The 19,284-nt window shown below is 42.9% G+C and overlaps 2 protein-coding genes across 2 annotated transcripts in view; one reads left to right on the top strand and one right to left on the bottom strand.

Moving 5' to 3' along the window:
* Positions 1 to 19,284, top strand: part of HMGN5 (high mobility group nucleosome binding domain 5) — a 234,151-nt gene that overhangs the window by 105,353 nt on the left and 109,514 nt on the right. The window lies entirely within an intron of this gene.
* LOC133265311 (transmembrane protein 182-like) lies at positions 1,177 to 17,655 on the bottom strand. The gene is made up of 5 exons (XM_061445687.1): positions 17,411 to 17,655; positions 14,747 to 14,864; positions 12,577 to 12,675; positions 9,854 to 9,991; positions 1,177 to 2,032 (listed from the first exon to the last, which is right to left on the bottom strand). The coding sequence occupies exons 1-5, from the start codon at positions 17,561 to 17,563 to the stop codon at positions 1,803 to 1,805; spliced, it is 738 nt and encodes a 245-aa protein (XP_061301671.1). The 5' UTR covers positions 17,564 to 17,655; the 3' UTR covers positions 1,177 to 1,802.

Below are 19,284 nucleotides of genomic sequence, written 5' to 3'. Positions count from 1 at the left end.
TACTTTTATTCTTTGTGACCATAAGTGTTCATCTCTACACTGAATAGATAATTAAATGACAAAAATTATTCAAAGGGAATTTATAGTGAGAAATTATCACTTGAAGAACTGATGGAGCACACACATAGCCCAAGGAGATGTCAAGAAAAAACAAAACAAAACCAAAACCAAACAAAGTTTAGAATGGCCAAATAAAATACTGAAATATCTCTACGTTTGTAAATGTCATGAAAAATCTATTGACTGGGAAAAAAACACGATTTTCACCTGTGTATACCAATTCTATTCAAACAAAATTTCTATTAAGGGAAAACAGTGTGATTTTGTTTAAGAACTGTAGACCAAGCCTGTTATTCATATGAAAGAACTAATCTTTACATGTGGAAATTACAGTTTTTCACTGAATGTATGCCATGAATCTTGTAAAGGAATAATTAGAACTTGCTCCAAAAGGAAAGAAATGCCAGACTTGAATAATATTTTAGGAAGAGCATTAACAAACATCTTTATACTGCCAACAGTCTTCACTGCTTTTTAGAAGAGATTTACATTCCATTATTAATTAACCATACTGAGTCAATAGTGTGACATAAAACTCGGGAGATATATGTTCATCACAAACTATGACATTCATGAGAATAGCACGCATTTTTAGGAAGTGTGATTTAAAACTTATGCAAATGATTTCAGCAAACAAGGGCCCAACAAACTGCTTCAAAGCATCAAGATCCAGCCCGAAAAACATGACAAGATCAAATCTTTATCATTTCTCAAGTGTCTTCACAAACTTCTGCATACACGAAATAAATTACCTCACCTCCTGTACCTCGATAGCTTGGTGTAGCTCGATAGCTTGGATTATCATGCATTACTCTTCACAGGACCACTGCAATCTGTCAGACACCCAAGAACCTGCAAGAACTTAAAAATACCTAAATGGTATAGAATTTGTCTTTTTGGAGCTGACTTTTGTGCTATGTCTGTAGAATACAACGAGGTCCCATGCTGAGATGGCTGACAGGGTCTACCCCACAACAACATTATTGTTCCTCTCCCTTTCCCCCAACTCTGATCACCTTTCCTTTTTGGGGTTGAGAATCCCCACAACACTGCATCCAGGGAAAAGATTAAATGCAGAGTAATGTGGTGCTGTAAAGAAATACAAATTTATTCATGTTACGTTTCATGCCATAGAAATTGGTTTATTCACTTGTTGAAAGTTCGGTTAGGTCCAGGTACATTTGTATCTTTGGAATCAGGGCTTTTAATGAAAACATTTTCTCATGTTTCCCAACATCCCGTTAAAGTGGTTGTCCTTTGACATCAATTAGAGCCAGCTTAAAAAAAAAAATCATCCTTAATTGCTTTTCAGAAGTAGACATTATAGTGTACACCATCGCAGCCAGATTCGATTACCTCTTACAAGAAACATGGATGCTGGGAACACCATAAAGCTCCAGCTCTGCTGAATGTGGATGTAGGGCTCTGCTGACAGCCGGGGGAATCCGCTTTTAACAGCAAAGGCTTTTCCTTGGACTTCAACTGATGCAAAACCCGTACACATACCTAAATTTCTCCAAAGTGTGAAAATGCTGAATGAAGCTGGATGTTCAGCTGGGTCTGGTTTTGGACTGACAGTGACTGGGTGCTCAGTGCTTCATCCCTGCCTCCATGCAAGAGTGAGTGTAGTCATGCATCTATGCTGACAATTATAGCTACAGAAACAATCTCAAAACTTGTGTGTGTTTCATTACAAGGAACATCACCAATGTTCTCAAAGAAAGACCTTCTCCAAATTTGTCTTAATCCAGTGACTTCATAATGTCTCTGCCAACCAAGTAGAAGACAAGTCCGGAAAGTAAAACCAGAGGGATGCCCGCCGCAGCAAACATGAACGACCACCCGTAATACACGTGCACTGGTACATCATCCATGCACTTCTCACTTCTCTCCAGAAGGATGTACTTCTGAAAATCAGCAGCGAACTCCTTCCATATCACAAAGAGAAATATGAGCAGGAGAAATAAGCCTCCTGGAAAGAGAGACAAAGATGAGCTATTCTCTGTACATAGAACATAGAAATAAAATTGAGAAAAGACAGCAACGGATTTCCATTTGTTCCTGCAGGTTCTCTGCATTGAAGCTTAGCGTAGCAGAATTATTATCCATAATACTGCTATACAGGTTCCTGTGAAAGGCAAGCCCACTCGCCATGGGAGAGACCCACACCACCACGACCAGCTTGTGCACAGCTGCCAGCGCACCGACACCTCTTGCTTTAACCACCAGTGCTACTGAGGGCTGTTACAGCTGAATATGATCACATAGAAATCATCCTGAACGTGGCTGATTTGCACAGTTGGGATCCATGTGAGGCTAGTTCTGCATTCCTGTCTTATAAGTGGGTTGTTTTGCCCTTATACTTTTGTCTGAGACAAGTGAGAAGGAGGCACTGAGACTCACTTTCTCCTTTTTTGTACCTACCCTTCAAACTAGTGTCAGATCCGATTTCAACCAGAAATGCAAAGACATGTGGATCAATCCTGCTGGTGGCAAGACTTATCCTAAACCAGACCTGCTACCGGCACAAACGCAGGCTGCACAGAGAGTGAGCAGCTGCTGCTGCTGCAGCTTGTGGTAGCTCCCCTTTATATCTTGTCCCACCTTTCCTTAAACTGAGCTTTGCAACCAAGTATTAGAACATATGACAAGGAGTACTGATGATCTTAATTTGCAGAGAAATAACACATAATAGAGTAGAAAAGGCATATAGCTGTAAGATATTAACCTCAGATGGGCTGCTAAACAACAGAATAATAAAGAGTAATAATCAGCTTATAACAGGAGGCGAAAAAATCTTTTCATTGGTGAGAACACTTTTGCTCTCCCCTCAAGTCAGACAAGAGAAAGGCTGAGGCCACACTGAAGCCTGAGCAGCGAGTGCAAGGTCAGCATCTTGCTTAGAGAGGGTCTGCTCCCCTCAGAGCCTCCCAAGCCTGTAGGATGCCTGTAACCCAAATAGCAGATCTCTGGTGAGACCTTGTGATCTCACATTTCCAGATGCATACCCATCAAAGGTCAGCATTTGCAGGAAGAGCTCCGCCACATCTGAAGAGCATGTGGTGAACAGGCACCTCCTGGACCCGGAGCAGCCCATGGCAGGTTTAGGGGCTTCAGTGCCTTAATGGGAACCTCCTTTCCCCATAATTCAAAGTGATGGTGATCAGAGGCTGCAGGTCTAGCTCCCCCGAATGAAGCAGATAACAAAAATTAGAGTGGCCTTAATATTATTTACTGTGTCATAATAAATAATATATAGAGAGCATTTTAAAGTCAACATATATTAAAACTAAATAGTGACAGTGTGATGACAGTTCTGAAGGCACTTCAGTAATATCTGATCTTGCTACTTCACAGCTAGAAGATTGCCATTTTTAAGTGGTGCCATATAACATACAGATATACACACATACACACACACATATATGAAAGAAATACATCACAGATTATAATATGCTTATAGTAGCAGTGAACAGTTCAAAATTAATTTAGTTGAATAGTTAGCACGCAGTTCTGTGCTGTGGCTTTCTGCTGGATTTAGTTTCTTCCCTTGCAATTTTTAAATCAAAGGTAGCTTGTACTATATTTAATTATTCTTCCCAGCAGCTTATACACTACAAAAATCCAGCTCCTGTGCTAAGCAAAGGAAATGGGTAAAGCTTGACACTGATATATCAGCTCAGGGATAGTGGTTACTGAAACCTCAGTCAGAGAAAACACGTCAGTGTTTGGCTGTGTTTTTGCTTATAATGGATATAAAGACATCTGCTACTACAAAGCTCCTTTTTGCAACTTGTAGCCAAAAATGAGACTTATGGGAAGGTATACAGGGTTCGAAGTCCTTCCTGCATGCCATATAAAAGTTGAAGCTACCCATTCGAAGCTGTCATGTCTGTTAAACTGCCTCCTATACCCTAAAACTGCAAAATGAACCCTAAGAATCAAAAATTGGTGTCACCATATGAATATACTTTACATCACCACATGCTGATATTTCAAGCCCTTCTCCCTTACATGGAAAAGTCCTCGTATTTGCTGGAGAGGCAGCCTAGGAGTTAAATAACAGCTGTTCTAACATTTGCATGTTCATTGAGATTTCGAAACCACTTGAAATTAAACGCACAAATAAATATTTTGCACTTAATATGATAGTTGTACGTTTAAAATACCAACTATTCTACTATAAGAAAACGATTGTGTGTTTAAATAGTCACGTGGCCTTTACGAAAGACAATATATTGATAAGAAGGCAATTAAGCCTTTATTACTGATGTAATTTAAAATTAAATTAATTAGATAGCAACTGAACCTTGAAAAGTGCTCTTTTAAAGATCAATTTCTATTTCATTAACTTATAATACCTACCGTAAGAGACACAAATAAAACCGTAGCCCCATGGGACAGAGGATGTAGATACCGTAGGATACTTCTGAATTCTCCTACCTGTCTTTAAATAACCACAGATTTTGCATTGAATTGTCCCAGGATGGCTTAAACCTCATTTATGAAAGAACAATCAGATTAAGACCTACCAGTTCTTAGTGAGGAGGGTGAGAGGAAACCCCATGAGCTGGTGTCACCATCTCCACGCTCACTAGGAGCTAAGGATGGGGAAACGGTCCCTCCCTTCTCCCCAGGAGAAGCTGCAGGTCTCAAGTATGGAAGGATTTATTATTAAACAGGTACTGGAGGTGATGGCACAGCCATGGCATCTAAATTAAGAACGTTTTCACACTCTGGGAAAATGACAAGAAAATGTAAAGTAAGCAGCCTTCTTTCCCGGAATAATTACAGCTCAGTGGTGAGGAGTCCCTGGGATTTACACCATCCCCTCAGCAAGAAAAGGAAATCAAAAGGGCAGGTGCAGCCAAAGAAGGATGGTGGAAGTGCAGAAAGGGCATCTCACTGAAAAATTGTTTGTCAAAATAAAAAGCTTAGTAGGAACAATCACAATTATTAATGAAACTGCCTAAAATCTGTCATGCTTCCAGACATTAGTAGGCTCTTCATAATGAGAATATCAGGATGTTTCACTCCCATATTACCAGAGCAAGTTTTTGGAATTTTTTATGTAAAATGAGATATTAATTTGGGTTTTTCATCTTTTGAATGCATCTCACTTTACCATCTTCTTTCGGGGGCTTTTAGTGGAAAGACATTTTTGTTTCCTGCCAGCCCCAAATGGCTTTTTATGTGCAGAGACGAATTTCTTCCTGGCTAGGGCATTAAAATGAAAAACTGAGAAAAAAAAATATATCTAGATTTATACCGAAGAAATGAGCCTGCCATTGGCACAGATACCTGAGACAGAGATTTGGGGTAAGCGTAAGTGAAGACCGCATCTAACCAGACCCTCCCCACACTCCTTCTAGCATCCTTGTGGTTTCTACCACTGGAAAATTAGCCAAGTGATCTCTCTCTTTGTCTCCCTTTCCCTCTTTGCCTCTCTTCATTAGGATGGTATGCAGAAAAATTAACTGCAAAACTGTCTCGGTGCTGATGAGGTCAACAGCATCTTCTGGGGAGGGGCTAATTGCAAGAAAAATGAAGCAAGGTATTAAATCTTTCTCCTTCGTACACTCCTAACTGCAAGACAAAGAACCCCTGTGCTCCATCTCCCCCTCCTAGGAGGGCTGCAACTTTGTTGTGAGTAAATTGGAGTCAGGCTTTTTCTTTCTCTCACTTTATATCCTTGTGACACCTTTATAGCTGCTAATTGTAGGGACAGGTGAGTGAACTCAATCTTTAACTCTTGTTCTGGGGAAGCTACTGAACTTTTGTGTAATCTGCTAATTACAAGAATAATGAACTTTGACTCATTCGCCTTTCTCACTAGTTCCCTCTTCAGGATGTTAATAACGAGGAAATGGAGGGGTGACCTTCAGCTGCCCTCCATAACTGTCAGCCTTTACTGCACATGGGAAGCCTGAGATTGCCAAAATAGAGGTGCTTGATTTGGGAAGAGGAATCTGAGTGCAAAATTCAGCATTTTAACCCACGGGACTGGTAAATCTGCCTTTCTTTTAGTGCAGTTGGGTCATGCTGAAGAACAGGTTGGTCTGAGTACACACTGTGCTCCCCTCACAGGACCATGACACTGCTGTGAAAGCGCAGGAGAGGGGCTGTGCTGCCTTTACCTGCTGAAAACAGCCCATGGCCACAGCAATCCTGTGGCTGCAGGACAGTGCGAGGACACCCATGCATGCCATACAAGTGCTGGAGAAACAGCAGCTGGAAGATGTTTAGACTGTACCTGGCTCATCATCTGTGCTTTCCAGTGGAAGGCTAGCTGATAATGAGCTCCTCTTTCGGTTGCTGGACATTACCTGGGACATGCATCCTTATTGTTTGCTTTGAAAATTCACCATACACACATGCTCTCCCAAGCAGCCTCCTCACCCCTGAGCAAGCCACCAGGTAGAGCTCAGGTCATTTTGTCACTTAACCCTACAGCTATGCAGCTGGTCCTAATGTATTAGGGCAGCACAGCAAGCTCAGTAGTTGCCCTAGGTCTGGATGAAGCCTCTGCTCAGTTCTAAGCTTGGTCTCTAAAATGCCCAATGGAAATGAAAACCAAGGAGCATGAGCGCAGGAGAACAAGGAACACAAGCCAAGTTGTCTCAGCAGTTCAGTTTCCAGAAGCTGCAGTGCAGCTTTCACCTGTCCCTCTCAGTGACATTGTAGTGATAATTAATCATATTGTCATCTGACTATTGATACAAGGGGACGATTAGTCACCAGGCAGTGTGTGCCTCCCCCTTGCAGCACTGAAGCTAAGTTTGAGATGGCAAATGTTAGAAGGAAAGCAGCACACTGGCTATTTGCTCATGCAATTCAAGTACTTTTGGGAGCAGGCTGGCAAGGATAACTCCTCAGCTGGAGCTGTCGATGTGCAGATGCAAAGGTGAGATGGGCTCTGGCTCTATTTCCCGAGTTGCCCAGCAGAGGAAATCACAGGGGATGGTTTTGGTCCTTTGAAAGGGCTCTCAGGAACACCACCCACCAAGCACTACATTTGTTAAGGTAGCTGGCAGGCAGTCAGCCTTGTCCTATTGAAAGTCCAGTTAACAAAAGCCATCCTGGAAAGGATTCCTAAAGGAAACTAATTGAGCGATAACAACGTTCACCCTTAGGCACTGAATTCCCCTCAGCAAAGGAGGGGCACACTCCTCAAGATCATGTCAGGCTGCATATCTATAAATACACTTGGGAATGCAATTGTACTAATAATATCTTCATACAGAATTTTGGTGGCAAATGTTGGAGCATTTTGCAACGATTAACGATGGCTGTGATTTCATGACCTCAGCATGGGCTAGTACCAACAAGGACAGAGGGAGTTTATGGACAGGATAAAGTTGCATAGAAAGGATGCCCTGAGAGGCTGGGGCATCTTGCAGCTGTGGCTCCCCAACTCGCCATCCGACTGCCAGACCACGTTCCCACTCTACAGGTTTTCAGCATTTTCACACTTCCTCGAGGAGAGCTCATTTCTGCAAGGAAGGTTAATTAACACTGACCCACAGGCCATGATTAGAAGACAAGACGCGCTTTCTCCTGCACCATCTTTCCACATCCCGCTATCTGAAGGAAAGGACGGTGAAGCTGTGTTAAAGCTATTGTTCCTAGTGGTTAGTGCAATTATGCAAAATGTTTTTAGAAGGGATAGTAATAAAATAAGCATGGAGAGTTGCATCCCAAATCAGTCAGGAAGCCAGTGCCAAGCAGGATCCAGAGGTCTAGGTTCAGGATATCCCCCTACCTATCACCCCATCCCTGCAAAATAAAAGGATCAGGTGAAACTCTAAGCAAACTTCGCTGAAATAATATTGCATTCTCCTAGCTATCACTTAGATTGAAAATATAGCAGGAAGTCTCTTCCAGCTGAACTTGCTCCTCCTAATGACAGTTAATAACAATGATTGCTGTTCAGATTGAAACTGCATTAATACAAACTTCAATTTAAGCAGCAGCATCTTTGTCTAACGCCAAGAGGTTTATGTGATGCATAATCAGCTCTTCTAAAAAGTGTCACATTCTATGCCCCAGCCTTTTAATCAAGAGGTAGTCAAATAAAGTGCAAAAATAATAAAAAATTAAAAAAAAAAAAGAAAAAAAGAAAAAGAAAAAAGGAATACAGCGATTTGATATTATTCAGCATCCTTTTCTGTGGGATATTTTACTTATCTGGCCAGATCAGAAGGTGACTGATCTCAGTTTTTCCATTTGGGTCTAAAGCTGAGTGTTTTGAGGAGGTGGGGCTTTAAATGAGGTAGGTAGAGTGTCACATCTGAGAGGATCCAAGCATTCAGCCCTAGTCTCACAAGAAGAAATCACTTCAGCACACACATGTGTCAAGTGGCTAACGCTACTCACTACAAGGCATTGGTACCTGATGGGGATCTGATAGGAAGATGTCCTGCATTCCCAAACAAAATCCATGTGTGTAAAACCATGTGGAATTTTCCCTTAGAAAAATTAAGCCCAACCAAGCATTTCTTAAGCTGTACAAGAAAGAGATAAGCAGATACCCATAAGCTTGCTGCCCTCACTGCAAGACTGAAGACCTGGAGGCAGATGGAAAATTGGACAAAGTGAGAAGTGAATTAGTAGAGGCAGATAGAGCCAAATTGATTTAGTGCCTTCCATATTATTTAGACAGATAGATGTCATCTAGCTTCATTTTAACAAGCAGCTCAGCTAGCATCACGTGGTTAATGATTAGGACACCTAAAGGAGAAGAAATTAGGAAAGGAGCTATAAAATGGTAACTAAATAGGGGGGTGGAAAAGTAAAAGGTAATAATAATAGCAGGACATAGTGAGATTGGAAGGAGCTTAGGTGGAGTTCCTCCAGGGTCAGTGTTGGGACCTTTCTGGCTAAATATTTTCATGAAAGCTTTCAGCCCCAAAAACCTTGGGCACGCTCAAAGCCCGAACTGGGAGCAAAGGCACTGGCTCGTGTTTGATTCATGACATGTATGAGGAAGCAGAACGTGGCAGAGGATTTGTCATTAAGCAATGTTTTGTCAGAGAAAGACCTGACTTCAGAATGATGTTCTTTCCTCGGTATGGCTCAGCTGAGCTCCAGCCTTTAGCTGCTTGAGTCCCAAAAAAGATTTTTTCTGAGTTCATCACTGTTATAAAAATATAACACTGTTATAATCAAGTGTTTCCACTAGTTAAGTCAGGTATTCCTTCTCAAATATAGACAAGGAAAAAGCCCAAGTGATAATTCAGTGGAAGCATTTGTAACGGCAGTGGGAATAATGAATAAATGCCTAATTTTAATTAATTTTCCTGCTGTGCCATGGCTTTATCTTTCCACATTTTATTAAGCCAGCCCTCCCATTTTGAATCTCCAGGTAGATCTTTCATCACTCAGTGAGTTTCCAGCTCTACCAGATGTTAACAGCAGAGACAGGAGAGGCCTAAATGCAGAGTGACTTAGGGGAACACAGTGTGGTTGATTGCTGCCCATTGGGTTGACACAGCAATGGACTTTACTAAAATAAAAGGATCTGCTCCTCTGTGTTGCATAGGAAAGGAAAAAAACCTCAATCTCTCTAGGACTACAGACTGTCTTGCTAAAGCTTGACTGAGCACAGAGGTTTAATTCCAGTGTGGGAAGAAGGAAATCATTTACTCTGAGTCAGTGCAGTTCCCATCAGAGCCCCCCTCTCTCTCAGCAGCGCCTCATCCCCAGCTGCCTCCCTTTCCCCTGTGAGCACAAAGCAGAGCAAGGCCACATTCCTGCCCTGGCTGTATCCCATTACCGCAGCTTGGCAGCTTACCCGAGAAGAGAAGGAATCCACCTCCGATTTTGTAGGACCGAGGGCTGACGAAGGGCACGCCACACACCAGCAGCAGTCCTCCCACCAGCCCAGTGGCGACAGCCAGCACGATGAACGCCGTCCAGAAACCTCTGTACACTGCACAGTGAAAAAGAACAAAGTCAGGGGAAGGGAGAGGAAAAGCAGTTTGCTTCAGTCCATGCTTAACTCTGTAATGCTGCTCACGTTAGGCAGAGCTGGAGCTCCTGCTCTGCTAACTCCTGGCTGCTGCACGGGTGCAATGTGCCTGGAGCCTGTGCAAGTTCAGGTTGAATGTCATGCTCTACATAATGGGATTGGAATGAGTTCAAAGGGTTAGAAGGGTTTGCCAGTGAAGTACACCACAAAAGGGGGTGAGAGGAAAGAACACTGTGCTTAGTTGTGTCTGTGGGGGATGGAAAAGCTTGGCAAGAAAGGAAAGAAAATAGGAAAATTTGGAGAGATGGAATCAGACCACATCTTTGTTCCATTTTAATTAACACTTACAGAAGGTGCCAGGTTCCTGGTTTAAAATACAGTTCTTGTAAGCAGGACTGCAGGGAAAACAGGAGCTCATGATTTCCCCTGTTAATGGCCTTGCTTGACTCCAAGTAAGACAACAGAGTAAAAGAACAGTTGCCTCTTCATCCACTGAACTGGGGAGGGCTGCTGTAGACTCATGTCACCATGCCAGCCAGAGCCGAGCAAGCTCAAAGTGTCCATCGCGTGCTACAGGACAGGAGGTTGCCCACTAATTTCAGTCTCCCAGTAGCCAAGTCTCTTCCAGTCACTGCCATAAACCTTGGCCAAAGGTAGTGGTCTTTAGGCAGAGAGTCTCTGAAACCCTGCTCCCCATTCCCCTGGTTTATCTGATCCCTCTGAACCACTCCATCTCACTCTGTTGTTTTTCAGAAGCGCTAGTTAGAGAGACTTAAGCCGAGCACGAGCAAGTGGGTAATGCTGAAAAGAGTCACACTTGAAAGAAAAATGATACAGAGAAGATGCGTTTTACTCATTTGAAACCATTTTGTCAGGAGGGCCACTTAGGGAGAGATAAGTATCTTGAACTCTCCAAAACCACAGAATTCATTTTCATGTTTAACCTCCCGTCACCCATTTCTCTCAGGGAGCCTAAGAGGATGCAGATAAGGCAGAATTATCTCTGGAGCAGGTAATAGCTGGAGGACCCCTCCGCCTGGGCAGCCTCCTGTTTTGTCATCATTTGCATATGAGGATGGACTGGTTTGAAATAAAATGAATGCTAACAACAGAAGCTTCTGCTTTCTGCAGGTGTCCAAATGCTTTGCAGCAAGGTTGGTGCAGGAGAGGAGCCCAATGCTCCCACTGCCCTAAATGTGGGTGCTGAGATATACTTGTCTCCCTGAAAACTCCAGGCAGAGCCCTATAGCACCCCAGGATGCAACCCCAGTGCAGAATAATCCCTCCACCCAGCACCTTCCTGGGACCTGTCCCAACTGGCATTTCTGAGAGGCAGCTGAAGAGGGTTTCACAGCAAGGGCTGACAGGCAGGGACAGATGCCTCCAGGGCCCTTTATTTAGTATGGAAAAAATAGTGTGTTTATCAGCAAGATCATTCAGAAACCAGACATCATGCCTGTCTCTCCCAAGCAGAAAAAATCCCACTGCTTAACCCGCATATTTGCTGCACACAGCCTGCAATGGGCTCCTCCTTCCAACTGTCGACAGGTCCCTCGTATCCATTTTACACTACGGCATGTTCCCCGAGGCAGGAACGCTGCACAGCACAGCAAAATAAACTAGCTGCTCTCCCTCACATCCTCCTCCTGACAAATGGGTTTTTTAAAAAAAAAAATTAAATTCTCATGAAAAAAAAAAAACAACATAAAAATAAAAAGGGTACTGCTAAAGGCTAAGGAAAAGGTCAAGATGTTTGTTTGTGCAGTATGCCTGCCCTGGATCCCCGGAGGCAAGGCAGAGTGATGCACACTATTTAAAGAAATCAATTCATTTCAAAAAAGATCATTGAATTAATTCGAGCTGCTGCCACCAATTTAGCAAATTAAAATTCCTAACAGCAGCTGATTCATTAAAGAACTCTGAAAATACAGAGAAACATAAATAAAAAGGGAACCAGTTGAAAGGAGAGCTCTCCAACTGTGTCGTATTCGGTGTATTAAAAATAAGCCAGTCACTTTACGTGGATCTTCTAACCATTTGGTCTTTAACTGATTTTCCAGTGTTTGTTTATTTTGTCATGCAGTAAATCAACATCGGAGCTCTCCCAGGAAGCCAGACGCTGGAAACGAGTCAGCATTGAGCTGCCACAAGCCTGCAGCCCATGAGAAATTCTCTTGCTTGCCCACAGGGTCTGGATTTGGCCTCAGGGGCTGAAGCCCTTTGCCTCCAGCTCTTCCCAGGAAGTGAGAAGGTGGGAGAGAGGATTTAGCATCCTCAGCTGCTCATAGGAGGTGCTGAGCACACAGCGGGAGGGTGTACTGCTTATGGCTGGCTTTGGAGGAGAGAAGACATTGGAGAACATCTCAATGAGCTCACAGCTTGGGTCACTCAACTGCAAGGCCATGTTGTAAAGGAGCTTTACAAAACTGTTGGTCATGCTTGGCCACATGCGTTTACAATGGGAGAATTATAGTGCTGAAACACACCATGAATCTCTACCCGATCTCTTGGGCAGGGAGCTGCTGGGGAGGGGGAAAGAAACTTACCTGCAGTTGTGTCATAGGAAGGATGAGGGAAAGGTCCGAGAGCAATGGGCATGGGGAAGAGGTAGCCATGGGTACAGAACTTGGGGTGTGCTTGGCTGGCTGAAAATGAACATTAACAACAAAAATAAATAAATAAGAAATCCCTGTTTGCTTTTATTTTTCTGCAAAATCACAGTTACAGTATTCAGATGGCAATGCACTGTGCTGTAAACACCTACAAAACCCTCACTGAAATCGGAAGGCTGGGGAGTAAAGGGTAGTAAATCCTGGTTAGAAAGAAAAAAGAAAAATAAGAATTATGAGAGAGGAGAGATATAACAGGATCTGGGGCTGCTACCCGTACATCTTGCCATCTTCATAACCTGAGGTGGACGTAAATCATGAAAGATGGAGCAACTGAAATCAGTGTAAATATTCCCACTGCTGTTTTCCTTCAGCAAATGCGTCAGACCGTCTGGAAAGGGCAAAGGTATTTGGGTACCAGAACAAGATGCCTTACAAGACATCCAGTTTGTGAGAAGAGAAAGCACAATTAGAATGGAAGTGCCCCATCAATATTAATACCACTGAGGTTTATCATGATTAAGGGTAATAGAATGAATGTTAAATGAATTAATTAATGGTTGGCCACTTATTTAAATATGTTCCCCAGCTCAAAGGAACACTTTATAATAGGTGGACATTAGTTCATGCTAAATTGACTATGGAATACCTATTGAATTAATTATTATATCTGTGAGAGCAGCAAATTAATTTGTCATGATCAATCCTATTATCATAAATACCTAAAGAAGTACTACAAATTCCCCAGTTATCAGAAAGAGCCATTTTACTTTCAGGTAACATTATATTATATTGTGTGTTTCCATCTAACATAATTAGATCACAAACTCCCTCTCTCAGGCTTTTGCTTTCTTATAGAAAGATTTCTGTGTGAAAATCCTCACATTATTCAGTTGAACAGTGGCAGTAACTGGTCCTGCATGATTTTACAGGAAACACAGGTCAGGGACTGGGGGACAGCAAAGTCATCTGGAATTTCAGTCACTGAAGAGTACATTTATTGTATACTGCATTGAATCTGCATTATTTGCAGCCAAATGCCCTACAAGGAGGTCACGCTGCTTCACACGCACATAAACATCTTTGACCAAACCAAAGCACCAGCGAGCACATGGTCAAGGGTTTTGCAGTGTAAACCTTTGCAGAACTTATTTAACATCTCTTTTTGCAATGCCAAATATTGCTCTAAGGTTGTGGCATCCCAGGGAAAGGCTGTCCTCTAATTACCCACTGTGAGTCAGTTGCTGGCTCAGCCACCAGCAAGGCTGGTGCCAGGCATGCTGTGGGTTGGTCTCACTCCTTTGCTTGTTCTGGTGGGAGCACCTGGTTCACTGGGCCAAGACCCCACACTTCAGTGCACGTGAGCCACCAGTCAGCGCCAACTGGTGTCTCAGAACAGGTTTCACCTTCTCCTTCAATTTTGTTTGAAGAGTGAATGTGCTTTCAGGAAAAAAAACAACAACAAAACCAACCTGTTTTGCATCCATTTCTGTTTATTCACACGTGTCATTTCAATGACCTTCAAAAGCAAAACGGGCAAGATCTTACAATAAAGATCTTGTGTGCTTAAGAGCACAAACACAGGTGGTTACACATATCCATGGTCCACCACTGCCCACTTCTAGAGGTCCTGAGCACCCAGGGGGACCACAGGCATGTGCATCCAGCCTTCCCCATGCTGAAAACAGCAGTAGGTGTGAACACTTAGCACCCCGATGGCTGAAAACACAGCCACCCTGTGGCCAGGGAAAGCATGGGCTCAAACTTATCAGACCTTGGCTGAACACAAACATGAAGAAGTAGGGGCGAGGGGGAAGAGTTGTCTTTGCTGTTGGAAGCCACCACTCCCTAAAACTTTGTAGTGATAGGTTAAATGTCATCAAGAGGTTTCTACATTTCTGTGAATTCTGAGAGCAAAATGCAAGTCAAAAAAAAAAGAGCACAAAAAGGGTGAGCCAAGTTTGCTTTTGTTAGAGAGATGATGAGAATGAAAATAAAATTAAATAAAGACAATCGTGTCCTCATCCCTGGGAGCCCTTCTTGTACTTGTTTGCAATTCAAACTGTGAGTGAATGCTGTGGGTATGGTGTAGTGGCATCGTACTTACTGTACCAGAAGGTCCAGATGGTTTCTGAGTGACCCTCGCCAAAGAACCAGCACCGCCAGAAGAAGCCCTCATGATGGAAAGTGAGCATCTCCTTCCTGACCTCCATCAGCGTTTCAGCCTGTGAAGGAATGAAAGCCCAAGCTGATACAGGGATGATCTTGATGGAAAGGTGGAAAGCGTGTGGGTTTTGCTTAGACAGTTGCTGCTTTCATTTCTGTTGAGGCTTTCATTTGTTTCTTGAGCTGGTTTTGGATGGATTGGGGAACACAGAGGCAGCTGCTGTCCTTGACTTTCTGCCATCTCATAGTGACAAAATGTTCTGATAGCAAATCATCTTCCAGACCCAAACCTGTTTCTTCTTTCTCTAATATCTTTAAAACACTGATTGACAGAGCTGGGTGGATTTGTCAGGGAGTTGAGCATTCTGGGTATATTCTACTTAAACACTTTCCTTACGTAATGTTATTGCTGTTGTAACCAGCAGGAAGCAGGTTGATTGCCAGGTAAACAATTTTAGGTGTGACCCAGCGCAACAGTTCTGATGCCCTTGCTGCTCCGCAGGATTCACGTCGGGTCTGGCTTAATCCCAGAAGACAGCCCATCTCTAAAACTTCCAGAGAGCCTCTTCCAATCACCAGCCCAAAGGTTTCCTTATTTGTCTCCCTCTGCTGAGCCCAGTAGAAGTTATGCTAAGCTTACATGAGACACAAATCACTCTGCCCAGACTAGTTTTCTCATAAACTATGACAGGGATGTTGACAATTTCTCCTTTTTTTTTTTTGAGTCTACTTGGAGCCTCAGATGAGACCTGCGAGCAAAAGGTTTAGGTCTTTCTAAAAGGATGGTTAGTGCAGAGTTGGACTATTTTACCAAAAAAACTTATTAAACCTGTAGCCAAAATCAGTTTTATCCCATGCAGCTTGTTAGAGGAGACATGACCATTACAAAATTACGTTTGTGGAGGATGGAGAAGCTCCATACAGAATTGGACTCTGTGAATTAGAGAAAGGAGACAGAGCTCAAAGGCAAGGTGCTAGAAGATACTTCCCTCACCTCAAGGCTTTTATGCATCGACTTATGACCACTTCCAGAGCTCTGAACTGGTTCTCCTTTGACTTTCAGGGTAAAATACTAATTAAGACAATGGTACCATGCAGCCCTCAAACTTCATCAGGCAGTTGCTGCTGACTGCAGCACATTTAATCACTCTTTGGCAGATACTCAAGACCATCCTTATCTGAAAGGGACAGGATTTGCCAGTTTAAGAAAGGGCAGAGAAGGTAAAAACACAGCCCAGTATACACAATCAGTAACTGGAATAGAAATAATAGAAACAGTGTCTGAAATGGAAATAAAACAGCTCAAAGGAAAGAGTAAGAACAGTTCCTATTTCTGCTTGGTGCTTTTGAAGTCTCTCTGCCTTAGTGACAGGCACACTAACACTTGGCCAAGAGCGTATCTTAAATGTCTGAGATGCTTTTTCATGTCGTGCAGTGCAGTGTTGCTAGTCAATCCACTTTAGAAGTCAACAGCACGAATGGAAGTCTGAAACAATTAACAGTGTCATTTCCCAAGTGCACAAAAACTGAGCTGCACTCCTCTGTCCGTGACGCCCCATCACCTCTGGGGCTTTACTGCACTGCTTTAAACTGTAAAGACAGGCAGTTTTTCTATTGTAAGTTTGTGGGTTGTTTCTTTTTTCTATAGAGAAAGTCATTTGGAAGCATGACTCAAGCATGTCCTACATTTGGTTATTGGATTTTGAAACGAAAGAAAATATTCCTTGCTGGCATCATGATGCTTACCTGGTGTGACTCACCACACCAGAAGAAAATCAAAGCTAATTGGATTGAACTTTGAAGTAACAAAAAGTCTGCACACGACAAGGATCATCCTGTCATTCTGCAATTGAAACCACACATTGATCAGCGCAAAAACAGTTTTGAAGAGTGGGTGGCTTAAGGAACTGATCTGGTGGTTATTTTATTGAGGAGTTAGACAATAGCAAGTGCAGCTAAAATCACACTTTTGAAAGGATCTGTAAACCAGCGATACCAGCCGTTAGCACGAAAACACCATATTGCCCTTAGAAAAATAGAATTCCTGCAAGCTGAAATCCTATATAAATCTTAATTTTGAAATATATAGGCCTTTTCTAGTCAGATGGGCAGGAACTCATCTGCTGTTTTCTGCATCCGATGTTTGCTTTTGTTTTCTGTCTGTGCTGTAGTCACATCACTTCAGATGTAAATGATTGCCAAGCTCTACACTTTAAAACATGAACTACTTTTAAATGAAGAAACTACAGAGAAAGAAATCTTTTAATGGCAAATGTTAGGAAATATCTTTTGTCTTTAGAGGCAAGTACTGTCAACAAGTAAAGCTCTTATATTTTTCCTTTCATTCCCTAATGTTCGTATCTGCAAGATTACAGAGGTGCTGTCTTCAGTGTTTCCTAGACAATACTGTACTTCAGTTAGAACGGCAGATACTATGGAAAAGCTGGTTTGGATTTTAAAGTTAGCTCAAGCTGACATTTTACATTAAGAGGTCATTTTAAATGAGCATAAATATTACCGCAGATGTAAAACTTCCAAAATCTACCATTTTAAATTATTTACATAGGTCAATTCTCCTGAAGTAAGACAAGATTGCAGAGTTTACCTCCCCGCCCTGCAGAGTGCTATTCCCATGCTCAAAGACACCACAGGTCTCCGTAGCCAGAAGCCAGTAATCCGTCCCAAAAGCGATGAGAAAGAGCAAGATGCCGGTGCTGCCGAGGATCCCGGCTGCGAGGGCGGCTACTCCAACCTTCATGGGGTAGGCAGCAGATCTGGAAACCAGAAAAGAAGAAAAATGCTGAAGTTTCCACGGTTGCTGGAAGAGAGGGACGAGAGAAAGGCTATTTTTAGGCACAGATAATAATCTTCTCCTGGCTGGTGTGAGTTTCAGTGGGTGGTGGGAACAGGACTAATAAAAGCAGATGACCTGGCGTAACCAAACAGCTGTGGCATTAAGGAACATGACAAATAGCTATTGAGACAGAGCAGGAAGACTTCCAAATAAACACATGGCTGTTCGTTTCAGAGGAGCTGTGCAGAGAGACCTCAGCCTTGGCCGGGCAGGCAGTGTCTGTAGGTCACGAGTGGTTAGGATACAGAGCTGCCCAGGACTCTGTGCACAAGATTAGCAGAAAGGCTGTGCGTGGCTTGGGCAGATCTGAACTTGAAGATCTTTACCATGTCATGAAGACCACACTTTCTGCAGCCTGTGCTGTGAGGTACCTTTAGCTGTGTCCTTGCAAGCACACTACAGAAGTTTGGAATATCCATCTCCTTCCATCTCCGTGCTTCCTCGGAGCAAAGCGCTAACACAGCTTTCACACGAAGCATCCCTAGAGAGCCAAGCAACAGCATTAAAACATTGGTGAGACCTTAAATATCTTGGTGATCTCAGAGTTGATGCAATCAACCCATGTAAACATGTTTTAATCAACAGGTCCACAGCTAGCTAGACAAGGAACTTTAAAATCAGGTGTAGATACCAACATACCTAAAGCATCTCGCTATGCAGCTGTAGAAAGCTGTTCACTCTCCTGCAGAATATATAGCATCCATTCGCCTCCCACCACCCGAGCCTGGTGTGGAAGAAGTGTCTCATGGAGATGAGGACATTCCAGCAGGAATTTCATTGCCATTTGATTCTTAACATTTTTTGACTTCTGCTGGAGCATCTGCTGTAGATCACTGCCAGGAATCGGATGCCAGACTAGGAAAATTATAATTTCTGTAGGACAATAAATATATTCCTGTAACATGCCAGGAAGCTGGGGGAGGAAGTTGAAATTACAGTGAAAATCCAAGTTCCAATTTTCTAACCTTAGCCTAAGTCATGACCTGCTCTAAAAAGCAGGATAGATGATGATGCTGACTTCCTATGGGATTTTGTGTTGCCAAATAAATTTACGAATCAATTTAATAGTTCAAGATAACTGTGAACATATGGGTATCTTGGAGAAACTGCACACTGGTTAGGGAAACTGGAGAGGGTTGGGTAAAATTTTGACTACACTTCTAGCCAACTGTTGAGGCATATGGACTGATGAATGTGCTCGCTCTTCTTCTGTAAGCACACTAGACCTTAAGTTACAATAATTTCTTCTATCCTTTGCATTGTTCTTTCTTAAATATTGCAGGTATAGCCTTCAAATAATACATTAAACCTCTCTGCCTCACTGTCGCAATAGCAGAGCTGCTCTTTGTTTAACCTGACCGCAAGCACATGAGGGATCCCATGGGATCCAGGATAGAGGTCTCTGCCTAGAGGAGTTCCCACACTGATAGGTGGAGGAAGGAAAGGTGGACAGGCTGCAGACTTACTGTCATGTAGGCCAAAACTCAGCTGCAGTCCACACAACCCTAGCACACAGCAAGTTTGGGCTAGAGCAGGACTGCAAGAGGCAAGAGTGCTTGGAGGGCAGAATCTGCCATGGTAGGATGGACGGTGGGTGAGCAAGGCAACAGGCAGCTGCAGGTCAG

Source organism: Pezoporus flaviventris, unplaced genomic scaffold, assembly GCF_033815535.1.
Source record: "Pezoporus flaviventris isolate CSIRO_AGI_PZ_B2104156 unplaced genomic scaffold, CSIRO_AGI_Pfla_v1 ptg000005l, whole genome shotgun sequence".
In the NCBI taxonomy this organism is placed as follows: domain Eukaryota; kingdom Metazoa; phylum Chordata; class Aves; order Psittaciformes; family Psittacidae; genus Pezoporus; species Pezoporus flaviventris.
The sequence above is the reverse complement of the archived record's forward strand: the minus strand, read 5'-3'. Positions and strand labels throughout refer to the sequence as shown.

Bases quoted from the DNA above. Each gene is read 5' to 3' on its own strand.
- LOC133265311 (XM_061445687.1), bottom strand. From the start codon at position 17,563: ATGAAGGTTGGAGTAGCCGCCCTCGCAGCCGGGATCCTCGGCAGCACC. The intron at 14,865-17,410 runs GTAAACTCTGCA...ATTCCTTCACAG, and splicing joins GCACTCTGCAGGGCGGGGAG to GCTGAAACGCTGATGGAGGT. The intron at 12,676-14,746 runs GTAAGTACGATG...GTTCATTTTCAG, and splicing joins CATCTGGACCTTCTGGTACA to CCAGCCAAGCACACCCCAAG.